The sequence below is a fragment of the Ursus maritimus genome, unplaced genomic scaffold (assembly GCF_017311325.1).
Source record: "Ursus maritimus isolate PB19 unplaced genomic scaffold, ASM1731132v1 scaffold_21, whole genome shotgun sequence".
Taxonomy (NCBI): Eukaryota; Metazoa; Chordata; class Mammalia; order Carnivora; family Ursidae; genus Ursus; species Ursus maritimus.
Genome location: NW_024424564.1, coordinates 49,720,873 through 49,739,297, shown reverse-complemented (window position 1 = coordinate 49,739,297; position 18,425 = coordinate 49,720,873). Strand labels below are relative to the sequence as shown.

At 47.1% G+C, this 18,425-nt stretch overlaps 1 protein-coding gene across 1 annotated transcript in view; it reads right to left on the bottom strand.

Moving 5' to 3' along the window:
* ACO2 (aconitase 2) overlaps positions 1-18,425 on the bottom strand; it is a 52,622-nt gene that overhangs the window by 20,369 nt on the left and 13,828 nt on the right. Inside the window, exon 2 of the mRNA XM_008702951.2 lies at positions 1,519-1,655. Within this exon, the coding sequence (XP_008701173.1) occupies positions 1,519-1,655 (137 nt within the window). The remainder of the gene's footprint in view (positions 1-1,518; positions 1,656-18,425) is intronic.

The window sequence follows — 18,425 nt, the reverse complement described above, 5'->3', positions numbered from 1 at the left end:
TCTTGCTCTCTCTCTCTCTAAAAATAAAATACATAAATAAAACCTTTAAAAAAATAATAAAATCTTTTAAAAATAGATGAATAAGAGCTTCCAAGGTGGGGCGCCTGGGTGGTTCAGTCGGTTATGCATCTGCCTTCGGCTCAGGGTCCTGGGATCAAGCCCCGCATTGGGCTCCCTGCTCAGCAGGGAGCCTGCTTCTTCCTCTCCCTCTGCCCCAGCTAATGCTCTCTCTCACTCAAATAAATTAAAAAAATCTTAAAAAAAAAAAAAAAAAGCTTCCAAGGTGATTCTAATGTGCAGCCTAGACAAAACCCCCAAGAACGCCAGAACAAACAGTGGGAGGCAATGCAGCCAGACAGACCTGGCTGGAGTTTGTGTCCAACCACTCAACAGATGTGTGACCTCAGACTGGGTACTTTCCCAATCTGACACTCGATTTCCTTGTCTGCAAAATGGGGAGGCAGATATAATAACAACCTACAGGAGTTGCTGAGAAGAAAAGAAACGTGTGTGAAGTGTCTAGCACAAACTGGACACTCAGGCAGCTCCTATCATTAGAGCCACCCTCAACGAACGGACGTCAGTTCTTACTGTAATGAGGTGATGCCAGGCCGGAGGCTGCTGGAGATAAGCCTACGATAGTCCCTCCCCCCTCAAAACTAAAGCAAGGATACCAGTAAAGAGGAAGCCAACTGGCAGCACAGAGGGAGTGTGGGACGAGGGCTAGAGCCCTGGATGAGCGCAGGGAGACAAGGTCCTACTACTTGCTCAGTGTGTAACCTTGGACAAGTTGCTTCTCCACCTGAGCCTGCTCTTTGGCAAAAATGGTATACTGATATTTATTCTTATTCCCAGGGTCATGGTCACCAGGAGGGCAAGTACCCTGTCCAGTCTATAGCCATTCGAGCTCTGGGGGCAGTGCTGGTTGCTATGTACCACTAGCGCCCCCTTCATCCTCCTGTGGCATCCCAGGCATCCCTCCAATGCTAGCATCTAGCCCAGGACCTGGCACACAGGAGAGCAATGCAAAAATGGTCACCATTTTATCAAATGAGGAAAGAGAGGCCCAGAAAAAAAGATATGCTTGAGATCCCACCTGAGCTTTCTTCTGGGTCTCAACTGAGCTCTCCTCTAGGCCTACACACTGAAGAGCAAATACAGCTATTTCTCTAGCCTTTGGGCCTGGTGGATCCCAGGGGGCTGCCTCAGGGTCAGTGGTCTGTCCTGGACAGGGCTGTTGGGAAGTTCAGGCCACAGCACTAAAGAGCATCTGAGACCTTCCCTATGGCCCAAATCACCAGGCTTCTTGATGGTAGATTCTTCCTTGGCAGAGAAGGCCACGGCCCATCACCAATCTGCAGTGCCTTTCCTCGGCAGGGAACTTCGTAGCCCAAAGGCCTTGATCCTACCACCATCACTAGCCATCCTTTGCCAAGCACCTCCTGCGTTGGCTGAAACGGGGCAGGAAGCAGAAGCAGGACCCTGGGGCAGTCTCTACAGCTCCCCCCACAGCCTTACCGTTTGCGGACAATGTCAATGTTCTTCTCTAGCAGGTCATAGCGGATGTACTCATGGGGCTCAAAGTGGCTCATGGCCACCTTGGCCCGTTGGCACAGGACTGAGGCCACATGGTACTGCCGCACACCCAGGGCTTTCTGCAAGAAGAAAGACAACAGCGACTGTCAATGGAGTATTTAGGGTGGTCCTCCCTGGAGGACAGCTCAGTGTGGTGAAAAAAGCGAGGAAGTATCGAGAGCTCCCCAGTGACTGCAGCCTCAGTGTCCTCCCCTGAGGCAGGGGATGATCCAGCAGCCACAGAATACAGCCTGTGGCAGGAGAAAGTGCAAGGGATTTGCAGTCAGAACTGCCGGGATCAAAGTCAAGTTCTATAACTTAAGAAAATCCCCCACATGTGCCCCGGAGGAGACGGGCGGTGGGGCTGCCACTGGCCACAGTGGTCACCCCAGCTTACCGGGAGGGTTAAATACGAACATATGTGGAAGTGCTCATGAGGCGGTCAAGCTCTCATTCTACCTGCACAACACGTTCCTCGAGGGCTGAGATCAGGCCTTATTTGTCTTACATTTCTGTATCTGGACTCCTGGGACTTATCAGACTTGATAAATAATTACTGAATGGATGAAAAAAGGAGGAAAACCCTGTGCACGAGCTCTGAAGTTTCCTCATCCCTTCAAAGGCGGCAGCACACGGACTTATTTCTAATGACTAGAATGGGGCGTGAGGCTATGTGACCTCCAAGACTGATCATAAAGGATAAAGGATAAAGCCATCATAAAGGATAGCTTCTGGGGGCACCTGAGCTTCTTGGCTCAGTCGGTGAAGTGTCTGCCTTCGGCTCAAGTCATGATCAGGTCCTGGGATCGAGCCCCATATCGGCTCCCTGCTCCGTGGAGAGCCTGCTTCTCCCCCCGCTCTGCTGCTCCCCCTGCTTGTGCTCTCTTGCTGTCAAATAAATAAATAAAATCTTTAAAAAAAAATAAAGGGTAGCTTCTGCCCAGCCCTCTCTGACTGCTCTGGGAGAAGGCAGTCACGGTGTTGTTAAGGCATTTACGCGGTGCGAGGAGAGTTCCACTCAGAGAGGATCTGAGGCTTCTGGCCAATAACCAGCACCACCTTGCACGTGGTGCTCGAGCCCAAGAGCAAGCCCTCAGGTAACCGCAACCCTGACCAACACCTGAATGCGATTTCTTGAGTGATCCCCAGCGAGAAGCAGCCAGCTAAGCTGCTCCCAAGTTCCCGGTCCACAGAAACTGTGAGTGAGAAATCTTTATTGTTTTAAGTCTTTAAATGAGGGGGCAATTTGTTTTGCAGTAATAGGTAAGTGATTGTTATGATGGGGTCTGTATTAGTTCATTTTAAACTGCGACAACCTTCACAGAGTGCACTGTGATCGGGGAAGAATAAATAACCCCAGAAATGAGAGGGAAAGGGATGGCTGCTTCCGTTCTAGGTGATGCTCCCCGTCTAGAGGGTCATACTGATGGGGAAGGGAAGAGGCAGAGCTCAAGCCACTACCCCAGGCCCCCTCCTTTACATCCCCGGAACATTTAAATCCAAACCCTGCTAACCCCAGCATCTGAACCATGCACTCATTAGTGAGAGCCCACCCTATTAGGAAACGGCGCCCCAACCACCATCCACCTGTCCATCCCAGCAGGCGGGTCCTCCCCAGCGCAGACTGCAGACCCCTTGCCCTCTCCCAGGGGATCCTCACTATCTGCCTCGGGGGGTAGGTGTGAAGAATCCACCAATGGCGCATCAGGACTTCCAGCCGCTGTGCACAGGCAGCACACGGCGGACAGCAGCCACAGCTCTGCCCACGCCCCTGCAGCCGGGGGCCCATGACAGCAAAGGAACGGGGCTGAAGCCTGGCGGCCAGTGACTATCGAGTTCTCTCGGTCCATTTATCCTAAGCACTTGTCTCCCCACAGAGCTGTTGTGGGGATTAGCAGTTACATAAAGTACTGGCACAGTTTCTATTATTACCCCCGTAAGAGAAACCACACAAGCTGTTCTGCAACTTGCTCTTCTCATTTATCGACACACCTTAGACGCCTTTCCAATGTCCATACGCAGAGCTATCTTTCTTTCTATAAATTAACTGTCCCTAAGCTTCAGGTTCCTTAGAAATAAAAATAAAGGGGCGCCTGGGTGGCTCAATCGGTTAAGCATACAACTCGATTTCAGCTCAGGTTATGATCACAGGGTGATGGGATCGACAAGCCCTATGAGCCCTGCACCGGGTTCTAGGCTCAGTGCGAAGTCTGTTTGTCCCTCTCCCTTTGCCCCTCCCCCTGCTTGCTCTCTAAATAAATAAATAAATAAATAGCAATACCTAGTGTCTGGTCTAGGAAGCTAAACAATTAACTGTAATTATAATTATAGTGTAGAAAAAAGGTAAAGTCCCAAATTCCCTACAGCAAGGAAACACTTAATCCATGGACACACATCAATGTCTAAAAAATAGATTCAGGACGCCTGACTGGCTCAGTCAGTAGAGCAGGTAACTCTTGATGTCCAGGTCGTGAGTTCAAGCTCGACGTTGGGCAGGGAACCTACTTAAAATAAAAAAATAAATAAAAATAAAAAGCTTTAACTACAAAAATAATAATAATAAATAATAGGGTTTTTTAAAGATTTTATTTGAGAGAGAGAGATAGCAAGCAAGCACGTGCACAAGCAGGGGGAGCGGGAGAGAGAGAAGCAAGCTTCTCACTGAGCAGGGAGACCGTTGTGGGGCTCGATTCCAGGAGCCCAGGATCATGACCTGAGCCGAAAACAGACGCTTAATCAAATGAGCCACCCAGGTGCTCCAATAAATAATAGGTTTAAGAAAGAACGCCAGTTAGGGGGAAAGGGACAAAATAAGATGTTCTCATCTAGACTACAACTTATAGATAAGAGAAAATTATTTATTAACACCCAGTGATGCCAACACTCTGCTAAGTATTTTGCAAGCGTTACATCGTCTCATCCTCACAGCCACCCAGGGAGGGGTCTCCCATGATTAGCCCATTTTCCAGGTGAGAAAACCGAGGCTTGCAGTGAGTGACTAAGGCCAGCGTAGCACGCAGCACTGGAATCCAGCCTGACTGACCCACTTACCTGCCATTGCTCTGGGCATGTTACGTAACTCCCTAAGCTTTCCCTCCGAAACGGAAACAAACTCCGTTGTTAGTAACAGATGAAATCACTGCGTGCTCAACCCTTGATCACCACCCGCTCTGCTTTCCAAACATCTGTGCACAACAGCCAGCACTGGCCAGGAGGACCTCCAGCCACGACGGACGCGTTCTAGAGCTGCACAACCACCACCCTGGCCGCCAGCCACGTGTAGCAGCAGGGCACCCTGGAGTGTGCTGAGTGCGGCTAAGGAGTGTTCAATGTTGTTCAATTTTAATGACCAAAAAATGAAGCTGCCACAGGAGACGGCTCAGGTTTATATACTAATAAGGAGGACAAGTGTTTTTCGGAAGCCCGAACAACTCGCATGTTCATGGGAGCCCTTTTTCTATAAAGGTGCCTTTGTGCTTTCAAGTTCGGAGCACCACCCACACACCTCCCCACGCCAGGAGCTCGTCATCCCGCACCACCACCCAACCCACTTGGGCACGATTTCAGATCTTCTCCTGCACGCTCAGCCACGCTCTGCTTCCCTGCACAGTCTGCTTTCCAGCTGGGGTCCCCCCTCGGGGACACAGCTCTCTTCCTCAGGACAACGGCTCCCAGACCTCAGATACATCACCATCCCCTGAGTCTGTTAAAAATACATAATCCTACACGCTACCCACGTCAGTGACTCTGTCTCCAGGGTGGGGTCCCTCACCTACTTCAAGTCAGCCATGCTCTGTCACCTTCTCTCAAATCCCCTCTCGGCCAAGGGCGTCTCAGAGTTATTTTCAACCATCCCTTTACATGGCAGGCTCCCCAATTCCACAACAGGCCGACGATGCCCTGGGCTGAGGGCAAAGGGATCATCACCTCCTTTGTTTAAGGCTGTTATCAGCCTATGACAGCCCACCTCACCGCGGACATACACGTCACTTCCAGATACCCTAACACCTGCCCAGCCATCTTCCTCATCGACTGTTCTGGAGCCACACTGTACTTGTAGGCTTGGTTTTCTGTGCTAAGCTCTACATTAATCTTGATTTAATCTCATCATTGGTTTCTGTCTGCCTCCTGCCCCTGGAGTCTACAGGAGCCCTGGTCAGTCACCCCCCGTCCTGACAGGCTGGCCCTCCCAGCGTGTGTCAGCCACAAACACAGCACAATTCCCAGGTTGTTCACACCTCAACACCGATGTGACCCATTCCAGGCCGGGCTCCCCAGGGCTGACGTTTGGTCAGGTCAGCAGTGGTCTATTCAGCAACACTCCTGAGGCCCAGGTCTTTCATCTACTGCAACAGCCACCTAACTGTATTTTCTTTCAATTAGGCTCCATGCCCAATGTCGGGCTTGAATTCACGACTTGAGATCAAGTCCATGTTCTATGGACTGAGCCAGCGAGGCACCCCAACAGCCATCTCAGTGCATCGTCATTAAGGGCTTGTCTGTCTTGTTGTTAGGGACAGCCTGACTGACCGGTCGAATGCCCTGCAGAAATCAGTACTCACTCTCACTAATCTAACTACTAATCCCAACAAAAAGTAAAAGATGTGGGGCACCTGGGTGGCTCAGTGGGTTAAGCATCTGCCTTTGGCTCAGGTTGTGATCCCAGGGTCCTGGGATCGAGTCCCACATCTGGCAGCCTGCTCAGCGTGGAAACTGCTTCTCCCTCTGCTTGCCACTTCCTCTACTTGTGCCCTCTCTCTTTCTCTGACAAATAGATAAAATCTTAAAAAAAAAAAAGGTAGAAGATGTTAGTTTTGCCGTGAGACCTCAGGCAATTCACTTCATCCCTCAAGGCTTTAGTTTTTCACACCTAGAACAGGTGAAATCTCAGCCTTCCTCCCCCTTCAGTGCTGTGAGAGGCTGACATGCATGAAATGTCCTGTGTAAACTCTGGAGAGTTCCACCACATTATAATATGCTTACCCCAGAGATAGACTTCAAAGGCAAGGACATCATGTATCACTCATTCACGACCCCACAAATCTCACATGTAAAATGAAGACATTATGGGTGATCTCCATACACACCCCCCCAATAAGAATAAAACAGCGGTTACTTATTAAACACCTGCTCTGTGCCAAGCACTTTCTGTGCCTAATTTTGAATTCTGATGACAACAGGGCCAGGTCACTGTTCCGGTCTCACAGATGCGGGAACTGCAGAGCAGGGAGGTTAAGTCAGAAGTCACATACTGGTAAGTGGTGAGCAGGGAATCCAGGATGCAAGTTCAGGTCCGTCTCCTTCTGAGATGGGTCAGTTCCCCTGGCTTCTGCTGCTCTCTCCCTCTCACAGCCCACCCTTTCTCACTGAAGGTGGCACGGCGTGATGGTTGGTCCGGACTGAAGATCTGTACTCAGAGTGCCCCACCCTGCAACACCACTAAGCTGCTATGGCCCTGGACAAGTTATTTAGCCTCCCCGAGCCTTAGTTTCTCCAGAGAGAAAATGGAGATAAACATCACAGTTACTATTCAATAAAATAACCTACGCTGGGTTTTGGCACAGAGCCGGTTCATTACATGTTGTTTTCTGTTATCTTCCTTCACAGAGGAGACAGATGCAGAATGAGATGTGAAGCCATGGTCCTTCTCTGGATGCTGGCAGAAGCAGCAGTTCTCATCTTTTGCTTATTGCAAACACAGCTGGAGACTTAGCTTATCTGGGCCTTTGGCATTCTTGACCCTCTTCTAATGTATTTCAGTGGCTGTATAATTTCTCCTGGTTACTCGCCCTCCAGCCTTCGCCAACTTATTCTAAAAATCTAAGCTGATGTCTTTCGGTGCATCTCTTCCTTCTCTCCTGCAGATGACTTTCAATTTTTCAGAATTTGCCTCAGAAAGCCCCTCATCCCTCTGAACTCCTTCCTGCTTAACCCTTACATTGGGGTCCTGGTGGTGGGATCTCATCTATTTGGTCTCTCAGTCATTCAGAATTTGCCTTTCTCAAAGGCGCCAAACATGCTGAACATCATTGGCCAGTAAAAATTCTAAAGTGATCTGTCACAGGGCCTTTGTACATGCTGTTTGTGCTGCTCAGAATGTTCTCTGCCTACCTTCATTCCCAATCTGCTCTTTGTCTACGTCACTCCTATTGATCCTTCAAATCCTCCCAGCCCAACCAAAGCCTATTATCTATGCCTACTTACTACTTCTTGACATTGATTTGTCAGATGGCATCAGTCTCCACTAGTCTCTAAGTTCCACCCGGGAGGGACGTGGAGGTGCTACGTAAGTACCAACTGAACTAATGACTCCTGCTTCTGCTTGACCAACTAGCTCTTCCATACTGAACAGGGTTAAATACAGAGCAGGTTTGGTTAATCTTGTGAGAGCAAACAGTTAACAAGACAAATCAATAATTTACCAGTCTTGGACGCTCTTGGTTAGAGTATAAACAGGTTCAACATTTCTTTGTCTTAAGTAGGCTCTATGCCCAGCGTGGAGCCCAACACAGGGCTTAAACTCAGGACCCTGAGATCAAGACCTGAGCCAAGATCAAGAGTCAGGTGCTTAGCTGCTTAACCAAGGGAGCCACCCAGGTGCCCCCAGGTTCAACATTTTTGAAAGACAATTAGGTAATACCTATTGAAATGTAAGATATTTGTGCCCTTTAACCAGCTTTCCTCAATTCCAGAAAGCTAGCTCACAAAAAGGCCCACACAAATGAGCACCGAGACACGCAAGGACACTCTCCGCAGCACCATTCTTAAGAGAACAACCCAGCTGTCCAAAAATAGGGCACTGACTGGATAAATTCTGGTTCATCTACCAAGGAATGCCATCGTATAGCTGTTTAAAAAGAATTAACTCAAAGGGCGCCTGGCGGGCTTGCAACTCTTGATCTCCAGGTTGTGAGTTCAAGCTCCATCCTGGGTGTAGAGCTTACTTAGATAATTAAAAACTCAAAAAAAAAAAAAAATTAGAGGTGGTGGTCCCATAACATTGTGAATGTAATTAATGCCACTGAACTGAAAAACATGGTTAAAATGTCAACATTTATGTTATATGTATTTTACCATAATTAAAAAAAAAAAAAAGAAGGTAGATCTTACCTTTAATGGCAGAGAAAAACTTCCATACACATTCAGGGAAAAAAGTAAGTAGCAAGACAGTAGTATAAGAGCTCATTTCTTTCTTTCTTTTTTTTTTTTTTTTTAAGATTTTATTTATTTATTTGACAGAGATAGAGACAGCCAGCGAGAGAGGGAACACAAGCAGGGGGAGTGGGAGAGGAAGAAGCAGGCTTCCAGCAGTGGAGCCTGATGTGGGGCTCGATCCCAGAACGCCGGGATCACGCCCTGAGCCGAAGGCAGACGCTTAACCGCTGTGCCACCCAGGCGCCCCTATAAGAGCTCATTTCTATATAATAATAAATAATAATTCACACATGTAGATATGTTAAAAAATGAAATATGTCTGAACTGTGCATAGCAATTATCTCTTGGGATTAGAATTATGGGCACTTTTACTTTCTAGGCCAAGTATTTGTTACTTTTAAATGTGACATGATATACAGGCGTTCCTTTTGTAACCAGGAAAAAAGAATGCGCAAGGCAAACAGGTGCAGAAAGCATGCTGACTGTGCAGTGGTGTAGCACAATTATTTACTGGCAATTTGACGATCAACAATGTTCTGATTTTAAATGTGCAAACTCTTTGTTTCAGCAATTTACAGGAATCTGTCATTAACAAGGAAGAGGGAGGGCCACCTGGGTGGCTCAGTTGGTTAAGCATCTGCCTTCCGCTCAGGTCATGATCCCAGGGTCCTGGGATTGAGCCCCACATCAGGTTCAATGCTCAGCGGGGAGTCTGCTTCTCCCCCTCCCTCTTCCCCTCCTCCCCATGCTCTCTCTCTCTCTCAAATAATAAAATCTTTCTTAAAAAAATAACTTTATACTAGAAGGACCACCATTATCTTAACCCAGAGATCAAACTAGCATCACCAAGAGCAAGACTACCTGACACTCGTGCCCCTGATGGGACAGCATCACCTAGGAAGAATTCTTGTTGGGGCCCCTGGTGGGCTCAGTCAGTGAAGCATGTGAACTTGAACCTGGGGTCGTGAGTTCAAGTCCCACATTGGGTAGAATTTACTTTAAAAATTAAGAAGGAAAAAAAAAAAAAGAATTCTTGTCAAAAAATGTTTAACCAGCGTCTAAGCCAGCTTTGGGACCTTAGCCCCAGCTTAAGGGAAAATCATGGAATAAAAGAACAATCAATCAATCTAGGATGTGGATATTCTACAAGAAAACTGGCCTGGTCTCTTTGAAAAGTCAACATGAGGGGAAAACAAGGCGTATGGGGGGTGGGGAATGGAGAGTGTTCCAGAGTAAGAAAGACTAAAAAAGTAAAATCAATGCAATGTGTAAATTTTTTATTACACCCTGATTTGGAAAAAGACCACTACCAAAGACACTTTTGGGAAAACAGGTAATGACACTGCAGTTACACAGCTAACTGACTTATTCTTAAGAAACCAAGTTTTTAGGAATGAGGTGTCACAATGCCTTCAATTTCTTTTCAAATAGTCCAGAAAAAAATAACAATAAATACAAAAAAATAATACATAATAAAGCAAGACAAAAATAAATAATACATAGTAAAGCAAGTAAGACAAAACATTCAGTCTAGATGGTAGGTATATTTATGGATGTTCTTGCTACTATTTTCAACTTTTTATTTTTTTTAAGATTTATTTATTTGAGATAGAGCGAGAGTGAGCGAGAGAGCACACAAGCAGGGGAGGGACAGACGGAGAGAGAGAAGCAGACCCCCCACTGAGCAGTAAGCCTGACACAGGGCTCGATCCCAAGACCCCAGGATCATGACCTGAGACAAAGGCAGGTGTTTAGGCACCCCCAACTTTTCCTTAGGTGTAAAAATTTATAACAAAAAAAAATATTTTGAGAAAGACACCAATTATGGTTTAAATTTTTTTTTATAAGTAATCTCTACCCCCCAACTTGGGGCTCGAACTCACGACCCCGAGATCAAGAGTCATGCTCTACCTACTGAGCCAGGCACCCCAATACTTCTTCTAATTAGAAAAAATATAACCAACATTAATTTTTGATTGAAAATTAAATGCTCAAAACTAAAGATAAACACTCTTGCAGACTGCTTGCTGTGGAGTAAAAGCAAGCTGATCTTTTTGTAAAGCAGCTTATCAATACGAAACCCACATCTATCCTTAAGAAATAATTCTAAACATGAAAATGATACTGTATGTACTGAACAATTCACTGCATTACTACTTAGAGCCCCCAAAACTAAAAGCAACATGTATAATTTCCACTCCGTAGGAATCACAGTTTTAAGTACTATGTAGCAACGCAGGAAACGGTCTATGATACAATAATATATGAAAAAGCAGGTTAGAAGTTACCTACACACTGACTACAATGCTATAAAACTCATGTTCACAGGGGGAAAAAGACCAAAAGGAAATGGACTAACAACATAAAAAAATGGGTTAAGACGGAAAATTATTTTCCCCTGTAATCCCCCAAATCTGTATTAAGGTGGTGTATGGCTGAAAAGAGACGGATAGCAAGCTGTTTTCAGAGGGTGTAGAGAGAGCTGAAGTCCCCTAGTGTCGCTGTATTTTTGTCCTTGAACTCCAATTTTGCAATCCAACATTCCGGTGAGGGCACCACGCTCAGATGGCTAAAGAGCCAGGGTGAGCCTGCCCTATGGGCCACTTCCCTTGTGCAGATCGAACAGTGAATGCCCCCATGTGACAAAAGGGAACACTGCGGGCATGGGAGTCCAGAGATCTGACCTGCTAGCTCGGTCACTAGGTACCCTTACAGTAATCTCACCTTTCTGTGCCTCCCTCTCCACTTTCATGAAATGGGACAAGTGGATCATTCCAGCTGCATCGAAGTCACCTGAGAGGTTCCGGCTTCTAGGCCCTCCCCCTCCCGGACCCTCCACCAGAACCACCCCGGGGGGAGCCTAAGCGTCGGTAAAGACTACCGTGTCACTCTGATGATACGGCCATGCCTAGGAACCGCTGGACTAGATGTTCTCCAAAATTCTTTCTCGGAGATTCTATAAATACTCCTCCCCAGCAAGCAGGCTCTCAGATAAACCCGTGTACTCCCCAAAGGCCAGAGGAAAATGTAGCAATGTCAGAACAGACTTATCTGTACCAAGGAAGAAAACCCCCAGAGCTGAGGCTTTTCTGAGCTGGCCATAGCCTTCGCCTTCGTTTACGCACGGCTGAGGACGCAACGCCCCGTAGGCACGCGCACGTTAAACGCAGCCCCGTGTGGAGACGCAGAAAGCGCAACAGACTCAGAACACTAGCAGCTTATTATAGGCCCCCTGAGCGGCCCAACTGCTTACTCTATTCCAATATATTAATAAAATAAAGGAGAATAACCTCATTTATTATTAAGAACAAAGAGTGCCTCATTTAACAAACGAACACCTTCCTAGGTGCCAAACACGTTACCGCATGGTTCCCAAACCTTTTCAAGTTAAGGCCCCTGAACAAAAGAACTCATTTTGGACATCACAGCTAGGCAGAGAGACCTGGCTGCTGCCGGTCAGGATCTCGGCACACCCGTGTCCCATCTGCTACAGCGCGCCGGAGGACAGCTTAGCTGTACCCACTGAACTCCAGAACACCACCGCGCTGTCCCTACAGGCAGGATCACAGTCTGGTGGGATAAGGCAGACATGGAAACAAAAAGTGTGGTAGTGTCAAAGCTGCTCCTGTAGACATTAGGTCCAAGGTTCAGCGAAGGCATGGAAATAGGAGTGGTCAAGTGAAAAAGAAGCCAAGACCTTCAAGATCATGTTTGAGTTCAAGTTCAAAAACATTGGCTATAGATGCAAAAGCCAAATAGAACAACTCCCTTAAAATTGCGTGGCATTTGTGGAATCATCATGGAAGGAGGAAGTCATTCAAAGCCCACTGTACCCTGGTGTAGCCCCTCAGAGGGACAGTCCTAGCAACTTCCAAATACTGGCCGTAGGATGGTCTGAGCTAACAGGAGCCTTAGAGGGGGCTTTCACATTTTGACTGAGTGCACGCACCCCCACCCCAACACACACGCAACACGTTTTATGTTGTGATCCAGCCCAAAGATACTGCCAGGGTAGTGTAACTAAAACAAGCTTCACTAAACAACACTCGCCATGTGCAATGCACGCTTTTTTTTTTTTTTAAGCAGGCTCCATGCTCAACGTGGGGTTCAAACTCACAACCCTGTGATCAAAAGTCACATGCTCTACTGATTGAGCCAGCCAGGCGCCCTAATACTTTGTATTCTATTATTGTCTACACTGTGGTAAGATACACGTAAAATTTACCACCATAACTATCAAAGTGGCCAGCTGGACACATCACAGTGGAATCACCACTATCTCTAGCCCCAGAATGTCTCATCACCCCAAAGCAAAGCCCATACGCACCCAGCAGTTGCTCCTTATTCCCTTCACTCTCCTTGTCCCAGCTTCTGGCAACCACTAACCTGCTATCTTTCTCTCTTTTTTTTTTTTTAAGATTTTATTTATTTGTCAGGGAGAGCGCGCGCAAGCGAGCGAGCACAAGCAGGGGGAGTGGCAGGCAGAGGGAGAAGCAGACTCCCCACTAAGCAAGAAGCCCAAGGCGGGCATGACCCGAGCCGAAGGCAGATGCTTAACCAACTGAGCCACCCCGGCATCCTTAATCTGCTGTTTCTACAGATCTGCCTATTTTAGCTAGCTCATAAAAGTCATACAATAGGTGGCTCTTTATGTCTGGCTTTTTTCCTTTAACATTCTAGATTATCTTTCTTGAAGGCACGTTGCACCCCGTTAATTTCATGATCCGATGATGGGTTAGGACAGGCCATCTGAACAACACCTTACAGAATTTACAATTTAAAAAAAGAGTTACAAATGTCAGAGCCAAACAGCCGTAAGGAATGATTCCCGCTCACAATCGCCCTGGGCCTTTGCTGAGCAGTATCAGGTCTCTGCAGGTTCAGTTCAGTCCAAGGCGCCAGAGGCACCCAAACCTCAGCCAAGCTTTGGTGCCTCTCTGCACACAGCTGTCCACCAAGAAAACTGGAAAAATAAAGACAACATAGCAAGTTCTTTAAAAAAGTCAAATTTATTAAATTTAAAACATGTCCTTTGTTCTGAATCTTGCCTTCCTATACCTTTCATGTTAAAAAGGCCCTCCTTTCTTTTAAGCAATGATGCTGATAGTGGATAATGGTTTGTGGGACAAGCGGGTTGGGGAGGTGTTGCTCCGGTACCCTTACTTGGAGAGATTTAACACCTGCAACCCCACGGCGATCCGTCAACTCTGTGTGCACATCCTGGTGCTCTCTACCATGCGACTCCTCGAGAACACAACTATCTGTGCGCGGGAAGGTACAGTCACTGGAGAAGATACGTGGAAGAAAAAGCTAAGATTTTAGTTTTACCTTTAGAATCTCAGTAGCAGCCAGAAATATGAGAAGTGATGAGCACAGCTGACTGGGGAAAAGCATCTGTCTCCACTGCCGTTTTCTGTCCCTTTTCCCTCCTACCACCTTACTCACTCATCTATTCATTCATCCGTCTGTCCATCAAATAGTTATCGAGTGACTATACGTCCCAGGCACTGTTCTAGGCAATGGGGATAGAGCAATAACAAAATGATCCTCTTGGGACTGACATTCCCGGGCCTGAGAGGAAGTTGGACAGAGAGACAGACAAACAGAGACAGAGAAAAGAGTAAAACCTCAGCCAGATGTTGGTAAGTGTCATGTGAGATAACGAAGGAGGAGCAATGGGGAAAAGAGCCTGGGCAGTGGGAGGAGGTGCCATTTAAAATAGGATAGTTGGGGGGGGGGGCGTCTGGGTGGCTCAGTCGGTTAAGTGTCTGCCTTCGGCTCAGGTCAGGGTCCTGGAGTCCCGGGATCAAGTCCCCGCATGGGGTTCCCTGCTCAGCGGGGAGCCTACTTCTCCCTCTGACCCTCCCTCTCTCTCACGGTTTCTCTCTCATTCTCTCTCAAATACATAAATAAAATCTTAAAAAAATATATAGGATAGCTGGGAAAGGCTTCTATGAGAATGAGACATTGAACAATGACCTGACAAAAGGTACAGGCCAACCTACAAAATGAAGAAAAAGCATCCCCTACAGAAAATCTAAGGGGCCTCTAAAGTGAGGTGGTAACTGCTGTGTTCAAAGAACAGCAGAGAGAGAGATCTGTACACCCACACTGATAACAGCACTGTTCACAACAGCCAGACGTGCGAGCAATCCAAGTGTCTACTGACGGCTGAACGGGTAAGCAAAGTGTGATGTACATACAACGGACTATTCCTTGAAAAGGAATTTTGGGGTGCCTGGCTAGCTCAGTGGAATAAATAAAAGATTTTATTTTTTAAGTAATCGCTCCACTCAACGTGGTGCTCGAACTCACAACCCTGAGATTGAGAGTCGCACGCTCCACCGACTGAGCCAGCCAGGCGTCCCTGAAAAAGAATTTTAAAAGCCTGAAAAATTCTGACACCTGCTACAACATAGATGAACCTTGAAGGCATGATGCTACGTGGGATAAATCAGTCACAAAATGCCACATACCGTATGAATTCCAGTGATATGTGGTACCGGGAATAATCAAGTTGACAGAGTGGAAAGTAGATGGTGGGGGCGCCTGGGTGGCGCAGTCGTTAAGCGTCTGCCTTCAGCTCAGGTCATGATCCCAGGGTCCTGGGATCGAGCCCCACATCAGGCTCCCTGCTTGGAGGGAAGCCTGCTTCTCCCTCTCTCACTCCCCCTGCTGGTGTTCCCTCTCTCGCTGTGTCTCTATCCAATAAATAAATAAAATCTAAAAAAAAAAAAAAAAAAAAGGAAAGTAGATGGTAGCTGCCAGGGGCTGGGGGGAGAGGGAAACAGGGAGTTAGTGTCTCACTGACGACAGCTGCAGTATGGGATGAGGAAAATGCTCTGGACATGGATGTGATGGTTGCACGACCATGTGAATGTACTTGATGCCACTGAACTATGTACTGAAAATGGTTAAAATGATAATTTTAAAATTAAAAAAACAAAGAGCAAAGAAGCCAGTGTGGTCAAAGCAGAATAAACAAAGGGGAGTGTGGTAAGAGATAAGATCAAGAGGTAGCAAGGATTCAAACTGTACAGGACCTTGCAGAATTTAGTACAGATTCTGACTTTACTCTAAATAAAAACAGGATTGATTTCTGTCCCTTTTCCCTCCTATCACCTTACCCACTCATCTATTCATTCATCCGTCTGTCCATCAAATAGTTATTGAGTGACTATAGGTGCCAGGTACAAACACAGGAAAAAACAGGAATCAATGCTCCGACTTCTTCACAAGGATCCTCTGGCTGCTCCACGTAGAACAGAAGGCAGCAGGGAGACCAGGGCGTAGGTTAGCGCAACAGCCCGTGAAAGATGGCGGTAATGTGGACCGGAGTCAGTGTGGTGGAGTTAGTGAGAAGGGGCTGGAGTCTGCACATATTCAGAAGGTAGTAACAGTTAAGACTTGTAGACAGATTGGCCAAGGGGTGTCAGAGGAAAGTCAAGAAGGTCACTGGGTTTGGGCCTGGGTAACTGGAAGAATGGAGTTGCTACACACTGAAATGGGGAAGGCAACAGAAGAGCAGGTTTGAGGGGTGCCTGGAGGGCTCAAATGGTCAAGCATCTGCCTTCGACTAGGGTCATGATCCCAGGGTCCTGGGATCGAGCCCCACATCAGGGAGTCTGCTTCTCCCTCTCCCTCTACTGCTCCCCTTGCTTGTGCTCTCTCACTCTGTTAAATAAATAAAACCTTAAAAAAAAAAAGATTTAAAAGAAGAGCAGGCTTGAGGGTGAGATCAGGAGTTTGCTTACAGAGGGGACACTTGGGTGGAGATGTCAACTAGGCACTGGGATTCTTATCTTAGGCCCCACCCCTCTAGAACCCTAATTAAATAATTCATCTAGAATCACAGATTATCAGAAGCCCAGGTAAGCCCAGATCACCAAGTATTTTACTTCATTTGGTGGAGGAAGAAATGAAAGCTCGAAGTCACATACCTAGTTAAGAGCAGTTAGGAGCAGAACTCAAGTTCTCAAGTCAGTGCTTTTTCCACCATACTACTTCCCTAATTTAAACTGTGATACTGATTCATTCAATGAATATTTATCAAGCCCCGGAATTTGTGCTGCTTGAATTAATGAGATAAGAAAGATAGGCACCTCCCTGCCCATGTGGAGTTTACAGTTGGGTAGAGAAGACCGATAAAAAGTAATCAATCGAGGGACCATATATGCAGCTACATCAGAAGGACTATGAAGAAAGGGCTATGAAAGAAAAGTTAAATCAGTTACAACAGTGGAAAGCAGGAGAACCTAAGCTAGACTGGGAGAAGGGCTTCTCCAAGAAAGTGGTATTTAATATGAGAACTGAAACATTATAGGGTTAGCCAGGCAAATAAAATGGGGTTTAGGGGAGGGAGTCTAAGGAAACTTGCAGGCACAGAGCAGCATGAATGAAGACAGAGAAGAAGCCAGCTTGGCTGGAGCAAAGTGAGCAAAGTGCAACAGAAATGGCAGAAAATAAGGCTAAGAGGTAAGAGGGAGCCAGGTATCATGAGGGACCTTGTAGGGGTAGGAGAAAAGTACCCTAGCAGCCTTGAACCACAGCTCATCTGAGTCTTGCTGGAACACCTTGCGATCCCCCTGGAACACTAGATGGGAGGCCTCTAAAGGAGCTGCTGTGAGGGTTGCCTCCTCATTTCCCCTGGGAGGCTGCCATGAGACAGTTTCTCCTGTCTCCCAGAATCTGATGTGGTGTGAAGCTTTCTGCCCCCGACCCTTCAGACTAGAGCTGCAGAATGCAAACCCACTGAGCGGCAACAGGGTACCCACAACGTGTATGCAGTCATCAGCTTCTTTAGCTCTGGAGTAGTCCATTTGGTGTGTGGGACTAGGACCGGGGAGCTGGCACCTTTGGCTTGTTCTTCTCGTTGTCTGTGTCAGTAATGAACGGTCTACATATGAAAGCGCCTCACTGTACCTTTACCGATCCAATCATTCAGGCCTTGACCTTGTCTTCTAAGTGTGTGTGAGCTTTACAGCAGGACATATTAAATGTTTAACTTGATCCTAAAAGCAGTGGGAAGCCACAGAAAATTTAAGCAGGATGTGACTGGATCAGATTTGCATTTAAAAAAACAATCACTGTGGCTGCTAAGTAGATAATGCACTCCAGAGCGGCCAAGGGACAACAGGCTGATGGTGGCTTAGGTGTAACCCCTTTCCTTTAGGAAAGCGGTCTGTGTGCACTGTAACACGTGAGCACCTACTAGGTGCCAAGCAATAGCACACAGACACCAAGAAGAGGAAGACAGTCCCTAAGCTAATGTACCTTAGTCTGACCAAGATCAGCACGTAAATGCAACCAACTGTCGCCTGTGCAAAAAGGAAGCACAGGCCAGAGGCGGGAGAGCTGCAGAGGGAACAGGGACCTCGGTTTGGGAGGCCAGGGCAGGGTTTCACTGAGCAGGGCTGTGGAGGATGAACAGGAGGTTGCAAGGCACTCGAAGAGGCCACAGAGTATGTAAAGATACAGAATCATCAAGTCAAGTGTGCAAGAGCTACTGAGCTCTCAGGATGGTGGGACGTAACAGACAAAGCAGGAAATGGGATGGTCAGGCTGGGTGTAGCTCACTACCCTAAACCTGGAATCATAACCTGTGGTTTACAAACAGCACAGTGAAAAGAACTTAGATCTCGCTCCAAAGCCCAGCTCCACCATTTACTAGCTGCGTGACCTCAAGCAGGCTTCAC